General features: G+C 35.7%; 1 protein-coding gene across 2 annotated transcripts in view; it reads right to left on the bottom strand.

Moving 5' to 3' along the window:
* The window catches only part of GABRG2 (gamma-aminobutyric acid (GABA) A receptor, gamma 2), a 199,538-nt gene that overhangs the window by 108,946 nt on the left and 73,532 nt on the right, over nucleotides 1-17,060 (bottom strand). For both annotated transcript variants that reach the window (XM_006864933.1, XM_006864934.1), the window contains exons 4-6: nucleotides 16,636-16,856; nucleotides 12,145-12,227; nucleotides 3,126-3,263 (exon numbers count right to left, since the gene is read on the bottom strand). In XM_006864933.1, coding sequence (XP_006864995.1) covers nucleotides 3,126-3,263; nucleotides 12,145-12,227; nucleotides 16,636-16,856 — 442 coding nt within the window. The remainder of the gene's footprint in view (nucleotides 1-3,125; nucleotides 3,264-12,144; nucleotides 12,228-16,635; nucleotides 16,857-17,060) is intronic.

Genomic DNA, 17,060 nt, shown 5'->3' with positions numbered 1-17,060 from the left:
GGGTGTAAATCTTTACGGGAGTAGAAAGCCTCATCTTTCTCCCGCGGAGCGGCTGGTAGTTTCGAACCGCTGACCTTAAGGTTCCCAGCCCGATTTGTAACCACTACGCTACCAGAGCGGCTGGTATATTCCAACCAACTTGTAGCTCACTCGTAATCCACTAAGCTACACAGGCAATTTTTTTCAGTAAATATTTTGAAATGACATTAAATGTCCCATATCATTCTCAATATGACATATGGGAGAGAGAATGATATTAAACTCTGTGTTTAAAGTCAGTCTCACATCCACCATTTGACCTTGATGCCACTATGGTCTCTAAATTACTGAACAAAACACATTCTGGTTGAAAAACATTGAATTGGTAAACTCACACACGCATGTATATATATATGTACATATATTTTTTAACATTAATACTACTTAATACTACTATATGTTATCCATTATGTTGTTGTTGTAAGTGTCGTCAAATCACTTTCAACCCATAGTGACCCTGTATAGGGTTTCCAAGGAGTAGCTGGTGAGCTTGAACCGGAGACCTAGCAGTTCAAATGGCTTTGCAGTCTGGCCCATTAACCCATAGCACCAAACCATGCCTCCTATCTATTATAAATAACTGAATATTATATATAATGTTAATGAATACCATTAATTATCATTCTAAGCCTTTTATTTATTTCCCCCCATAAACATAATATTCTACTAGTTTAAGTATTTCCATACTCACTAGATATTTAGGAAATTTATACCTGCTACTGAGTCCTGGTGTGGTGCTGTGGGTTAAAGGGCCATACATACTGCAAAGCTGTTTGAACTGCAAGCCTGGCAGTTCAAGTTCACCAGCTGCTCCTCAGAAACCCTATACAGGGTTGCTTTGAGTCAGAACCGACTTGAAGGCACACACAACAACTGAATATACCAGAGATTCCTGGTGTGGTTCTGTGGGTTATTGCGCTGCATTGCAAGGTCAGCTTGAATCAAAAGATTGGTGGTCCAAACCCACCAGTTACTCTTTGGAAACCCTAAACTGGGTCGTTATGAGTTGGAACTGACTCATAGCACTTAATAACAATAACAACATTTGAATATGCACATATGAACACACAACAGATTTACTGCCCAGTTTCTCCTTCTGAAAGTAAATGAATTGGAGACTATTTTTCACAAGTTCCTCCTTTCACTGATGAAAATTTGTGCCAAATAAGACTACTTTAGCTCTCATTAGCATCTTGGTGTGACACTGTAGGGTAAGCACTGGACTGCTAACTGCAAGATGGGAGGTTCAAACTTACCAGTTGCTTCTCTGAAATCTTATAGAGGGTCACTCTGAGTTGGAACCAACTCTACAGCACTTAACAATAGAGCTAGCACCCTGCATTCAGATATCTAGCCTCCTGATGCTTTCTATAAAAAGCCTTGGCAACCCTAGCCTCAGAAACCCTATATAGTGTCAGCCTGAGTGAAAATTGACCAGACTGTACTTAACAACAACTATTTCTTGAGGGCCAGGCTTTCCTGTGAATATTCACCAGAAGACTATGTTTTAAAAGTATACTATAGTATTGCTTTTGCCTTTTTTCTGATTATTTTACAAAATAAAAATATATTTTGGATAAATTTACAAATGCTGAAAAGAATGTTAGGTAACTATAACCCTTGGATTTAGAGTATGAAGGTAAAATCTTAAATTTCTATCTTTGTGTCAGTTCTAAATTGTACATTTCTTTTTAGAATGGAATAAAAGCTTATTTATAGTTAGACAATACAAAAATATTCCCTAAACATTTTTTAAAAAGTATGTTTAGATAAGTAAACAGAAAATGACTCAATACATGAAAATATATTTTTAAAGATATTTCTCAATATACAGTAAACTGACAACATGATATTTATATTTGAATCGATACATATTGATATTCACATAACTTTAAATTGACTAGTTCAAATAATCTGTATGAAGTATGTACTCAGCATTGCAGAGGTTTCAAAGTGGTCACTTCTGGTAGAGATCTGGTTTGAGAATATTCGGAACTTTGCCATATGAAGTTTTAAATAAATGTAATTAATCTCATTAAAAGTCATGAGATTTTACAAAAATGTAGATTTGTAATTTCAAAAATTTCTGAACTCCAGATCACATTAGACCCTATGCACAATTGATAATTATAACTAATATTAGTAAGAGGTGTTATTTTTCAATATTCAATGTTAAGTATAATCTAAGCATTTTACATTTACTTCCCTCATACACATAATATCCTGCTAGTTTAAGTGTTTCCAGACACACTTGTTATGTGGGAAAGTTGTTCCCCTGAAACATTTAGTAACTTTCTTAATATCTATAGCCATTAACTGCAGTCCTGTTGTGGTGCTGTGGGTTAATGCTCCAGACTGCAAAGTTGTTTGAACTGCAAGGTCGGAGGTTCAAGCTCACCAGTTGCTCCTTGGAAAACCTATACAGGGTCACTATGGGTTGGAATCCACTTGAGGACACTTCACAACAAAACAACATAGCTATTAACTGATGGATTTAGAATTTGAATGCTGATCTGTCTTATCCACTGTTGTAGTCAGTTTGAACTTGTTGTAGTTAAATGCTGTCGAGTTGGTTCCCACACATAGTGACCCTGTATAGGGTTTCAGAGGAGGGGCTGGAGAGCTTGAACCACCGACCTTGTGGCTCAAACCAACCTTACAGTCCAGCGCATTAACCCAAATTGTTCATATTCACTATGGTGTCTTTTTTATTATTATTATTTGTGGAAAATTCATTATCCCTACATGATTTTAAATGCAACTGTGTTAATCTCTAAATAGAAACATTAAAACTATAATGGTCAAATTTCAACAGATCTTTCCTTCAAAAAAAAATCAGTACTTATTTTAATTTAAAGTAGTTGAACAATAATTTTTTAATCTACTTTTGTTCAAATTGATAAAAAACAATTTCATTAATCTGTTTAACTAGAATAATAATAGTAGTTTTCTCCAAAAAATCAAAACACTTAATTTAATCTTATAGATATCATATTCAGACAGGTATTGAAAAATCTTCAAAATCACTTATGTAAGAATATTAACTCTGGAAAAATCACTCAAAATTATTTTCAAACATGTCTTACCAGAAGTTGTCTTCACTACATTAGTGGTATTTCTTAGTCCAATAAATGAAAATTGGTAAAGCCTCCAAGATCTTGTATCCCCCACTTCAACAGAACTACGCTTCCATTGATAGACAATTTCTTCACGTGGATAGCCATCTGCCATGATTTGGGAAACACACTATTAAAATCATTACCATTGATTATATGTAGCAAGCACCATACACGAAAATTTTTCTGAAGTAGGTACTAAGAGATACAAAGTTATAAATTAGATAATAATCCTGTACTAAAGAATGTCACAGTAAAGGACACAAGTACAATGGCATCACTTATCAATAAGAAGTTAAAGTCTAAAGTCAGAAGGTCAAAATTACCCTTTAAAATGCATGAAATTGCATTAGAGATCTGTTGAGTATTTCATGCACAATTTGCATACTTTTCACTGTCTGGGGTAACATAGAAAAATAGACATTATACAATTAGTAGTAGTTATGCAATGGAGTCCTGGTGTGGTGCTGTAGACTAACGTGTCAGACTGCAAAGTCCTTTGAACTGCAAGGTTTGTGGTTCAAGCTCACCAATGCTCCTTGGAAACCCTATACAGGGTTGCTATGGGTCGGAATCGACTTGACAGCACTTAACAACAACAACAACAACAACAACAATGCATGTAGTAGTAGTTCTGGTGTGGCATTGTAGGATAAGCACTGGACCACAAATCAAATTGAGCCACAAGGTTGGTTGTTTAACCTCACTAGCCGCTCCTTGGAAACCCTACACAGGGTCACTCTGAGTTATAACTGTCTAGATGGCACTTAACAACAGCAACAACATGCATGACACAAGAAATCCTGATGTGATGCTGCAGGATAAGCACTGAACTGCTAATTGCAAGGTCAGTGGTTCAAACCCACCTGGAGCTCTCAGAGGACCCTATAAACAGCATCTATGAGTCAGAACTGACTTGATGGCACTTACCAGCAAGAACATGCATGGTATAGTAATACTGTGAATAAAAGTCAATAAGGCAAGACTTTTATGGTCATACAGAAACAGAGAATAGTTAGAGAAAAATATTTTTTAATCACCCTCCAGCCCATGCTCCTGGTATGGAAAGTGACTTGGAAAGATAACCTCAACTAGTTACATTATTCTCTTTTTCAGTCTGTTAGGAATCCATTTTAATGTATTTAGATAATTCACAATTAAAGGCAGAAAATGAAAGTGCTGGGTCTGCTTCTTGACACAATACAAGACTTAACATCATATTATCCTAATAATGATTATTATTACTGATAGTAGACACTTTTGCTGCTAAGTGCTGTTGAATAATTTCCAACTCCTAGTGATCCTGTAGAGGGTTTCCCAGGAGCGGCTGGTGGTTATTCAATGCTTATCCTACAGCAACACACTAGGACTCCGTAATAGATGATAATGAAACACTTGATGGATACCAATAAGCCCAATAGAGACTGAGAGTTAGTGAAGCATGTTCATCAACGAAACCAGAAAAGAATCATTAAAGAAAGTCTATACTATGAGGTGGGATACTGTAGCAATTATTAGTATGATTTTATATCCATAATCCCCAGGACAGGTTTCTTAATTTAAAAAATATTATAATTAAGGTTGAATGTATATTTTCAGAACATATGAATATCATTATTAAATATATTATTAAATAAATTGTAAGTCAATTCTTTCAAGAAATTAAGAGTCCTGTTAAGATGCAGTGACAGAGTGGCAGCAACAATGGGCTCAAATATAACAATTGTGAGGATGGAACAGAACTGCCCAGTGTTTCTTTCTTTTGTGCACTGGGTTGTTATGAGTCAGACTTGACTTAACTGCACAGAAGAAGAAGAAGAAGACAAAACCTAAGTGAAAAACTAGAAATTATCTCAAACATTTCTCTATTAAAAATACTACATAATAAAATTATGTAAAAAAATATTAAAAAGTCTTATTTGGCCATTTGAGATAAGATCTCTTAGGTTTCCTACTTTTATTTCCTTTTGATTCAGATATGTGGCTATTTCATATTTACTAACTAAAAAGAGTCCTGGAGGTGAGCTGTAGGATAAGCACTAGACCATAGGTTAATTTGAAGAGCAAGGTCGGTGGTTCAAACTCATCAGCTGCTCCTTGGAAAGCCTATACAGCATCACTGTGAGTTGGAACTGACTCCAAGGCACTTAACAACAACAACAACACAACAACAATTAAAAAGAGTGGAAAAAGAAAGGGGGTCTGCAGGGTACAATGAGAGGAAGTGAAAACTAAAGAAACAATGTTTTCATTAGGGAGCTTTTAATGGAGAATAAGAATCACAACTCTGCATAGTTTCCAAGGAGTGACTGGTGAGTTTGAACCAATGAGATTGTGCTTAGCAAACAATTGTTTATCTGACAGCACCACACCAAGACAGTCTCTTTCTTGATATATACATATGCATATCTATCAATAGCCAGAAAAACCTCTAACCATTTAACAAACCTATTAAATATTTCCAGAGTGAACTACAGGAAATATATCACTGTAATTGTTGTACAGTTAGAAAAATTGCCTTTATTTTTCTCATTTTATAAATTTTATGATAGGGTAGTGGGTTATGCATTGGGCTGCTATCCACAAGGATGGCAGTTCAAATTCACTAGCCCCTCCATGTGAGAAGGAAGAAACTTTCTGCTCCCTTAAAAATTTACAGTCATTATGAGTCAGAATCAAGTCAATGACTTTGGTTTTGGGGGGAGTTTGAAGAATGGAATACATTTAATTATAACTTTAAAGCCCCGCCCCCCAATGTTTTGGGTAATTAAAAATACATTTACTAAAGATAATTCCAAAAAAGTTTCAGTAGTACTTTTATAGGGAAGTGCCAAAAATTCAAGCCTGATTCAGAAAAGGACATGAAATGTGGGATATGCTGATGTCAGATGGAACTTGGCTGAAAATAGAAAATGCCCAAAAGATGTTTGCTGTTGTTTTCTGAATTATGCAAAGGCATTTGACTGTGTAGACCATAATAAATTATGGATAACATTTAAAAGAATGGGAATTATAGAATACTTCATCGTGCTCATGCAGAAGCTATATATAGACCAAGAGACAGCCCTCTGAACAGGTAAGAGGATAGATACTGCATGGTATCAAATCAAGAAAGGTTGTCAAGATTGTAACTTCTTACCATACTTATAAAGTCTATATACTGAGAAAATAATCTGAGAAACTGTACTCTAGGAAAAGAATATAGCATCAAAATTGAAAGAAGTCACATTAGCCACCAGCAACACGCAAATGACATAACCAACTTTGGTTGCTGAAAGAAAAGATGACTTGAAACATTTACTGATGTAGATCAAAGACTACAACCTTCAGTTTGGATTGCACCTCAATGCAATGAAAAACATCATCATAGCTAGACCAATAAACAACATCACGATAAACAGAGAAAATTTGTTGTCAAAGATATCATTCTACTTGGATCCACAATTAGCACTCATGGAAATAGCAATTAAAAAATCAAACAACACATTGTACTGTGCAAACATGCTGGAAAAAGACCTCTTTAAAGTTTTAAAGAACAAAGATGTCACTTTGAGAATTAAGATGAACCTGACCCAAGTGATGGCATATTAAGTGATTGCATATGCATGTGAGACATGGACAATGGATGCAGAAGACTGAAGAAGATGATGTTGGTGAAGAATGTTGGAAGTACCATGAACTGCCACAAGAATAAACCAATCTGTCTTTCTTGTCAGAAGTCAGATTGCCTTTTAGGAGCAAGGTTGGCAAGACTTCACTACATGTACATTGGACACGATATCAGAGAAATGATCGAGGAGATGATTATCTCTTTGATAATCAAACATAACAAAGATTATGAGGATGGCATAGGACCAGGTCATGTTCCATTCTGTTGTACATAGTGTTACTATCATTGGTGAATGATCTCAGGGCACCAGTGCTACATGTTAGTGAGCTGGACTGCAAGGTCAGTTTGAACCAAAATGTAGGTGGTTCAAGCTCACTAAATCTCAAAAACCCTATAAAAGGTTGCTATGAATTTGAACCAACTCAAAGACACTTAACAAAAACACGATAAAAATAACAACAGAGCTTTGGAAGTTATTCATCTTCTTTTTAAATATTCCATGTTAATGTATTCTGGTTGCAGTTCAACCCACTGGCCACTCCTTGAAAACACTTTAGAGGGTACCTATGAACCAGAACTGGCTTGATGACACTTAAAAACAACAACAACAATGATTTACTTAGTTTAATGAGTCTTTCTAATATACTGGAAATATCAATTTATAAAAAATATACACAGCTGTTGCTGTTAAGTATTATATCAAAGATTCCTGAGATGGTAAATCTTTGTGTGAACAGAAAGCCACACCTTTTCCCAAGGAGTAGCTGGTGGGCTCAAACCACAAATCTTGTCATTTAAAGTCCAGCCTTTATCCTATAGAGCTACTGACAGGCAAAAAATTATGAGATGGTGAACTTCCAAGCATGGATGTTGAACAAATAGCAACTCAGACATTTTAGAAAAACTGAAGTTTGTTTTAGGCTCATGTAAGAAACATAATTCGTTCTGACTCATTACAATCTTGAATAGGGCTTCTGAGGAGCAGCAGGTGGGTTTGAACTGTCAACATTGTGCTTGTGCTACAGAGCCATACCAGAATGTCATGAAGGTTAAAGTCTACTATCTCATAATTAACTAAAATAATATTCACTGAATAATATTTCATAATGATCTATAAAGGGCCACTACAAGTCGATTCTGACTCATAGTGACCCTGTATAGGATGGAATGTAATGTTTCTGAAGCTATAAATCTTTACTGGAACAGAAAACTCCCTCTTTCTCTTGCAGAAGGCTTGTAGATTCAAACTGCTGACTGGTGGCAAAGTGGTTAAGTGCTCAGCTTATAATTGAAAGGTCAGTATTTTAAACCTACCACCAAGGTGGAAAACTGTGGTCATATCTTTTGTAAACAGTGTCTCTATGGGACAGATTTTATAACCTAATTGTTTTTGGTGTTTTAGGTGTCATCAAGTCAGTACCGACTCTTGGCGACCGTATGCATAACATAATAAAACACTGCCCATTCCTGGGCCAGCCTCACAAATGTTGCCATGCTTGACCCCATTGCTATTGCCATTTTGCCAATCCATCTCGCTGGGGGTCTTCATCTTTTTCTCTGACCCTCCAACTTACCAAATGTGATATTCCTCTCCAGTGGCTTTTCCCTCTTGACAATATGTCTGAAGTATGAGAGACAAAGTTTGGCCATTCTGACCTCCTAGGAGCACTCTGACTGCACTTCTTCCAAAATAGATTTGTTGATTCTTTAGGCAGCTCATGGCACTTTTAATATTCTCCTCCAACACCATAACTCAAATGCATCAATTATTATAAGGTCTTCTTTATTCACTGTCCACCTTTCAAATGCATATGAGGTTATTAAAATACCATGGATTGGGTCAGGCATACCAAAGTCCTTAAGCTGACATCTTTGCTCTTCAACGCTTTCAAAAGGTCATGTGCAGCAGATTTGCCTAATGCAATGCGTCCTTTGATTTCTTAGCTGCTGTTTCCATGAGTGTTGATGATTGATCCAAGAAAAATGATGTCTTTGACAACTTCAATCTTTTCTCCATTGATGAGAATGTTGTTTATTGGTACAGTGGTGAGGATTTTTGTTTTCTTTACATTGAAATATAATCCATAACGAAGGCTATGGTCTTTGATCTTCATCAGTAAGTATTTTAAGTCCTCTTCCCTTTCAGCAATCAAGGTTGTGCCATCTGTATATCGCACGTTGTTAAAGAGTCTTCCTCCAACACTGTCACACAAATTTCTTAATTTTAAACCATTCAGTGTTCTCATGCTTTCTTCAAACAACAATGTACAGGTTTTTCATGAGCACAATTAAGTATCTGGGGATACTCATACTTCACAATATTGTTCATAGCTTGTCATGATCCAAAAATTTGAAGACTTTTGTGTAGTCAATAAAGGACAGGTAAATATCTTTTTGGTATTCTCTGCTTTCAGCCAAGATCCATCTGACATCAGCAATGATATCTCTCATTCCATGGACTTTTCTGAATCCAGCTTGAACCTCTGGAAGTTCTCCGTCAATGTACGCTTGCAACCATTTCTGTATTAACTTTAGTAAAACTTTATTCACATGGGATATCAAAGATGCTGTCCAATAATTTCTGCATTCTGTTGAGTCACCTCTCTTTGGAGTGGGCACAGATATGGATAGCTTCCAATCAGTTGGCCAGATACTGGTCTTCCAAATTTCTTGGTATATATGAGTGAGTGCCTCTTGTGCCACTTCACTTTGTTGAAAGATATCAATTTGTATTCCATGAATTCCCAATGTCGTGTTCTTTGTCAATTCCTTCAATGTACCTTCGACTTCTTCAATCAGGATAATTGGCTATTTATAATATGCTACTTCTAGTGTGGTGGTTATGAATTAGGCTGCAAACCACGAGGTCATTAGTTCAAAACTATCAGCTGTTCTGCAGAAGAAAGATGAGGCTTTCTGCTCCCGTAAAGATTTACAGCCTCAGAAACCCTGTACAGGGTGGCTGTGAGTCAGAACAAATTCCATGGCACATAACAACAATGACAACCTCTTGAAATGGTTGACATCAACCATTTTCTTTTGTTACAGTGACTCTGTGTATTCCCTCCATCTACTTTTTTTGCTTTCTGCATCATTCAGTAATTTGCCCAGAGAATCCTTCAATTTCGAAAGTCGAGTCTTGAATTTTTAGTTCAGTTCTCTTAGCTTTAGTAATGCTGAGCCTGTTCTTCCCTTTTGGTTTTTTAACTCTAGATCTTTGCACAATTCCTTGTAATATTTGACTTCATTTTCTTAAGCTGACCTTTGTAATTTTCTCTTCAGCTCTTGTACTTCCTTATTTCTTCCAATTGCTTTAGCATCTCTACACTGAAGAGCAAGTTTCAGAGTCTCTTCTGACATTCATTTTTACCTTTTCCTTCTTTCATGTCTTCTTAATTACTTTTTGCTTTCTTTCTGTATGATATTCTTGATGTGATTCCACAACTCATATGGTCTTCAGTCTTTAGTGTCTAATGCAGCAAATCTGTTGTTCAGATGATCTCTAAATTCAGGAGGGATATATTCAAGGTTATGTTTTGACTCTCGTGGACTTGTTTTCATTTTCTTCAGCTCAGTCTGAATTTGCATATGAGCAATTGATTGTCTTTTCCGCAATCTGCCCCTGGCCTAGTTTTAGCTGATGATATGGAGCTTTTCCACCTTCTATTTCCACAGATGTAGTCAATTTAATTTCTGTGTATTCCATCTGGTGAGGTCCATGTGTATAGTTGTCTCTTACTCTGTTTAAAAAAGGTATTTAAAATATTTTGCAGAACTCTACCATATGATCTCCAGCATAAATTCTATCACCATGGTGATACACTCCAAGTACTGATCTTTCCTCTTAGTTTCCAACCTTTGCATTGCAATGGTCAGTGATTATCAATATATCTTGATTGCATGTTTGATCAATTTCAGATAGAAGAAGTTGATAGAATTCATCAATTTCATCCTCACTGGCTTTAGTGGTTGGTGCATAAATTTGAATAATAGTGGTATTAACTGTAGGCACATGGATATTATCCTATCACAAACAGTGTTGTACCACATGAGAAATGTGATATGTTCTTTTTGACTACGAATGCAACACCATTCCTCTTTAAATTGTCATTCCTGGCATTGTAATCCACGTAGTTGTCAAATTCAAACTGGCCAATACCAGTCCATTTCAGCTCACTAAATGCCTAAGATAGTGATGATTATGTGTTCCTTTTCATTTTTGACAGTTTCCAATTTTCCTAGATTCATACTTTGTACATTCTATGTTCTGATTATTAATGGATGTTTACAGCTGTTTCTCTTCATTTTGAGTTGTGCTCCATCAGCAAATGAGCTCCCATGGGCTTTACTCCATTCACATCATCATGGTTAACTCTACTTTAAGGAGGCAGTTCTTCCCCAGTCTCATTTTGAGTGCCTTACAACCTGATGAGCTCATTTTCTGGCACTGTATCTGACAGTGTTTCTCTGCTATTCATAAGGTTTTCAGTCACTAAATATTTGGATGTAGTTTGTCTCTTCTTCTCCCTAGTCTGCATTCATTTGGAAATACATCTGAAACCTGTCCACTGTGATGGGTGACCCTGCTAGTATTTAAAATACTGGTGGCATAGCTGCCAGAATCACAGCAACTTACAAGCCACCACAGTATGACAAACAGACAGAAGAGTAGTCATTATAACCTCATTGGGCCCCTTAAAAACCTGATACCCTCTGTGGATCAGATATTTGCCCAAAATATATAGTTTGCAAGTGATGTGGTTGGGATTTGAAGTAGACCCATCTGATAGCAAAGACCCAGTCATTTATTCAGTGATTAATTAATTCTAGACATAATTATAATCTCATGTAAAGGAGATATTTTCAATTTTGCTATCTTTAACAGGCTATACCAAAATTGAAATAAGTTAATGACACTGTTGGATCTGTGTACTCTCTGTTTTGTACATAACTAGCAAATGTTTTGTTAAAATTCTTCTTCTGGATCAATGGAAGAAAGGCATAATCAATGGAAGAAAGCCAATGCACATTTCTTTTATGACTCAGATCTAGTCTTACAATGCTTCCCAGAAAGGACTCTGGACAAGTACTACCAATTTACAAAACCCATTTGCAATTCCTGATTATTAAAAAAAGAATACATTAAAAAATATATATTATTTTTGTAGGAATCTCCCTAATATTCACAAGTTGGGGTTATGGTGAAAGAAATTGTGAAAGTTCTTTTAAAACAACAACATTGATTAATTTTGAATGTCTCTGTTACCCCTCCCAATTAATTGACACTATCGATGGCACTTAACAACAACAACAACAACAACAAAACAGCAGACTACTGGTGAGAGGGGATGTAGGCTGTTGAAGGAATGTATTACTTACAACTAGAGAACTCCAGAGGGCAGGAGTGTTCATCCATTGGGAAGTTGTGCAACTGTAATTGGCACTCAGCATCAATTGTCAACCTAAATAGAAATATTTTGTATTTTAAATCTAATGTTAAATATATACATTAGCAAAATTGTTAATGACTATTTGTCTTCAACTCTAGAGAGTGTATCTCACATTCTTTATTTATAACACAAGTTGATTTCTCCAGAAGAAATTCACCATGTTCAGGAGACACTTATTTTAGATTTAATGCAATCTATTCATGTTCACAAACTAAAACACAGTATGTCATTTACCCCGACTTCATTTGTACAGAATTTATGATCATCTAATTTTTTTTTTTATAAATTAATTGCAAACATGGCATTGCTCAGTGTATGCATTTAACTTAATGAAGCACACTGTTTTAAAAACTATAAATCTTTATGGGAGCAGCTGTTGTTTGTAAGTGTCATTGAGTTGGTACCAATTATAGTGAACAAGGAGTAGCTGTTTCCAAGGAGTAGCTGTTGGGTTTGAATCACCAATCTTGTGGTTGGAAGTATAGTGCTTATCCTATATTGCCACACCAGGATGGTAACATATACCTTCATCTTTCTCCAAGGGAGTCACTGGTGGATTTGAACAGCCACATTTTTGTTAGCAGCCTAATGACTATCCCACATTACCATGAGGGCCCTTTATTATTTCTAGCAAATAAAAATTATATTATTATAATTAAAAAAAATATATATATATATATATATATGTTGTGTTATTGTTGTTAAATGCCATCCAGTTGGTTTTGATTCATAGTGTCCCTATATAGAATTTCTAAGGAGTAGCTCCTAGATTTGAACTGTCTGTCTTACAGTAAGCAGTCTATTGCTTATCCTACAGTACCACACCAAGACTAGGAAAATAAACATATATATACACATACACATTCTCACTTATATAAGTATCTAGAATAAAATCATCTGTATGTGAGAATATTGTTAACAATTGAAACTTTTATTTAACATCATGAATAATATATTTGAGATGTTTTCCTTAATAATTTCATAAGTATTGTAGTAATCCTACAGATTAATTTGTTGTTGTTGTTGTTGTTGTCAGGTGCCATCGAGTCAGAACTGACTCATAGAGACCCCATGCACAGCAGAACGAAACAATGTTCGATCCTGGGTCAACCTCACTACCGCTGCCACACTTGAGTCCATCAATGATGCTACCTGGCTGATCCATCTCGTTGGGGGTCTTCCTCTTTTTCTCTGACCCTCCACCCTACCCAGCATGACATCCTTCTCCAATGATTGTTTCCTCCGGACAATATGTCCAAAGTAGGAGAGACGAAGCTTAGCCATCCTGGCCTCCAAGGAGCACTCTGGCTGCACTTCTTCCAAACCAGATCTATTGGTTCTTTTGGCAGTCCATGGCACTTTCAGTATTCTCCTCCAACACCACAACTCAAAGGCATCGATTCTTCTACAATCTTCCTTATTCACTGTCTATTTTTACTTCTACAGATTAATAGAAGTAAAAAATGCTATAATGTCATGAAATCAAGAAAGGATTTTAAGGATTCATAACTAACTCAGAATTTTAAAAGCTTGACTAACCTCTTATGTATCAGACTTTGATTTCTACTAAATTCTAATTTCAACCAGAACCTTATCTCTAATTTAGTGAAACACATGATGAATACAAAATATATACAATTGAGATCTTTGGTAATTGTAGCTATTTAACCTAGCATTTAAGGTGGTGCAGTGGTTAAAGTGTTCAGCTGTTCACTCAATGGTCAGTGGTTAAAACCCAAAAATATCTCTTTGGGACAAAAGTATGATAGCTGGCTTCCATAAGGACTGCAGTTTTGAAAATCTTATGGGGCAGTTCTACTTTGTTCAAGAGGGTCCTTATAAGTTAAAACCAATTTCACGGCAATGGGCTTATTTATTTTTGTTTTATCTAGGACCGTACTTATTCACTTGTATACTGAGCAAATAATCTGAGAAGCCTGGTTATATGGGAAAAACAAAACAAAACGTGTCAACAGAGTTGGAGGAAGACTCATTAACAACCTGTGATATGAAGATGATACAACCTTGTTTGCTGAAAGTGAAGAGGACTTAAAATATTTGCTGATGAAGATCAAAGACCACAGCTTTCAGTATGAATTGAATCTCATTGTAAAGAAAACAAAAATCCTCACCACTGGACCAATGAACAACATTCTTGTCAATGGAGAAAACATTGGCATTGTCAGGGACTTCATTCTTCTTGGATCAACTATCATCACTCATGAAAGTGGCAGTCAAGAAATCAAATGATCCTATTGCATTAGGCATATCTGCTGCACAAGATCTTTTTAAAGTGTTGAAGAGCAAAGATGTCAGTTTGAGGACTAAGGTGTGCGTGACCAAGTCATGGCATTTTCAATAAACTCATACGCTTGTGAAAACTGGACAGTGAATAAGGAAGACCATAGAACAATTGATGCTTTTGAGTTATTGTGTGGAGGAGAATATTGAAAGTACCATGGGCTGCCAAAAGAACAAACAGATCTGTTTTGGAAGAAATGCAGCCAGAGTACTCCTTGGAGGCCAGGATGGCCAAACTTTGTCTCTTATACTTCAGACATATTGTCAAGAGGGAATAGTCACTGGAGAAGAATATCATGTTTGGTAAGGTGAAGGTTCAGAGAAAAAGAGGAAGACCCCCAGAGAGATGATTTGGTAAAGTGGCAGCATCAGTGGGCTCAAGTGTGGCAATAACTGTGAAGTTGGCCAGGACTGGACAATGTTTCCTTCGGTTGTATACAGGGTCTCTATGAGTCAGCATGACTTGCTGGCACCTAACAACAACAAGTACCTAAAATAGAGTCCTATTGCAGTGCTGTGGATAAACATTGGAATGCTAATTCCAAGCACTGCAGTTCAAATCCACCAGCTGATCCTTGGGAATAGTATTTCTATGTGTTGGAACTGATTGGAGGATAATTAACAACAATAAAGCATCTAAGATATCTCTGACAAAGGTTTTAGAGTCATTTTAAGATAATTTATTTTATTTGTTGGCTATTATATAAGGGATAAAATATATGCCATGAGGGCACTTAATATAAATCATTTTAAAACTAGAAATTCCAGCATACTAATATGTAAAAGGAGTCCTGGTGTGGCACTGTGGACTGTGACTCAGACTGCAAAGTCATTTGAACTGCAAGGTCGGTGGTTCAAGCTCACCAGCGTTTCCTCTGAAACCCTATACAGGGCGGCTATGGGTGCAAACTGACTTGACGGTACTTAACAACAATATTACTCATATTTGTTTCAGGAAATTTATACAAATATTTTAATATCTGCTCTGTTTACCAGACTTCATGTTAAACAATTTACATATCATCATACTTAGTCTTTAAAACAACACAAATATAAGAATAATTGTGTGTGTTTTATATAAAATTGAGGAAATGAAAAGCAAAAAAGAAAAGCAACGGTTCCAAAGACTGTTTTTTAAATATGGTTATGTGAATGTATGTGACTTCTTTCCTAAGAATCTTTATCAATTTTCACCCAGTCTCTCTGAATAAAAACATAACCTAAGTATAAATCATGCTTACAATACTATATACACGCAGCCTTGGGCTAAACCTGCTAGCACCAAGATCTCTACTTCTTCCAGTTCACTGCTATATAGAAATTCTGATTTGTTGCCCAAATTCAAGCATATAATATGATACAGCACTAAAACTCAATCTGTCTAGTGTCTAAACATATGTGTTATATATGTGCAGTCTGAAAATATGATCTGACCAATGAGAAATTTCTAAGTAAAAATGTTTTAAATGAATGGCTATATGATGTGTTTAGGTGAATGACATAAAATCATTAAATTGAAACCTTTCAAATGTCTATTGTTTAGATCAGAAGATAAAAGACAGTTCTTTTCATTTTTTTCTTATTTCCAAGTGATGTCTCTCCCAAAATAGCCAGTTAATTAAGCCAGTGTCTATTACTGTAAAATGAGGCATGAGGTACAGGGGTTTGGACATTTCAGTATGACTACTTGCTATTGTGCAGCTGAAGAGATAAGAATATATGGAGACCTGCACATCAAAATCCCTCTCAAGTAATGATTTCCTTGGAAAAAGGGAGGTATTTCCAAGCATAGTAATAAGTGATCCCAAGGATAAATAACTATGTCTTAGTTCCCAGATTTTAAAGAAACAGAACACAAACCAAAAGCCAAAATTTATGAAAAGGTCAGACAATATTGCAAAGGTAGGTGAAATTTCATGCTACTTTTGACAGAAGAGAGTTCTATCATGAGTCATAGAAAATTAAACATGCCTTAAAAATCTTATTGAAATGAGAAAGAAAACTATTTTTTTGGTGTCACTTGTTATTTTGATCAGAGATGCCAAATATGATGAAGGTTAGAAATTTCTTTTATGTAGTTTGTTTTAAATAGGTGAAATTATTCTTATTTTAAGAATACCTTAGAGTGTAGAGTACTCGACCATCATTCCAAATTCTCAACATTCTGTTAGGAGTGGTTATCCAGTGTGCATCAGCTTTTTTTGAGTTTCTGAAGAAAGTGTCTGGAATCCATATTTTGCCCACCATGTTGCTATTTAATCTGAGGACTTTAATAGTGCTGTTAAATTTCAGACGTCTGTCATACCATGTTTGGGCAAAAAATATATCAATTGTGTACTCCTGTTTTAAATAAGAGAAAGGAAGAAGCAAAATATTATTAACTGTAGGAATGAATTTCAAACATTGATTTTCTTTTTTTTTTTTTCTTATTGCCATTATGGGCATAGCTACATTGGCTTTAAGTAGTTCCAAAGAAGGAAGAACTTTGCTTGGAGACTACTGACACATCTATCTTTTGTAGAAAGTAAATAAATAAATAAATAA

This window comes from Chrysochloris asiatica, unplaced genomic scaffold (genome assembly GCF_000296735.1).
Source record: "Chrysochloris asiatica unplaced genomic scaffold, ChrAsi1.0 scaffold00073, whole genome shotgun sequence".
NCBI lineage: Eukaryota > Metazoa > Chordata > Mammalia > Afrosoricida > Chrysochloridae > Chrysochloris > Chrysochloris asiatica.
Note: the sequence above shows the minus strand (reverse complement) of the source record. Positions and strands in the feature narration are given on the sequence as shown.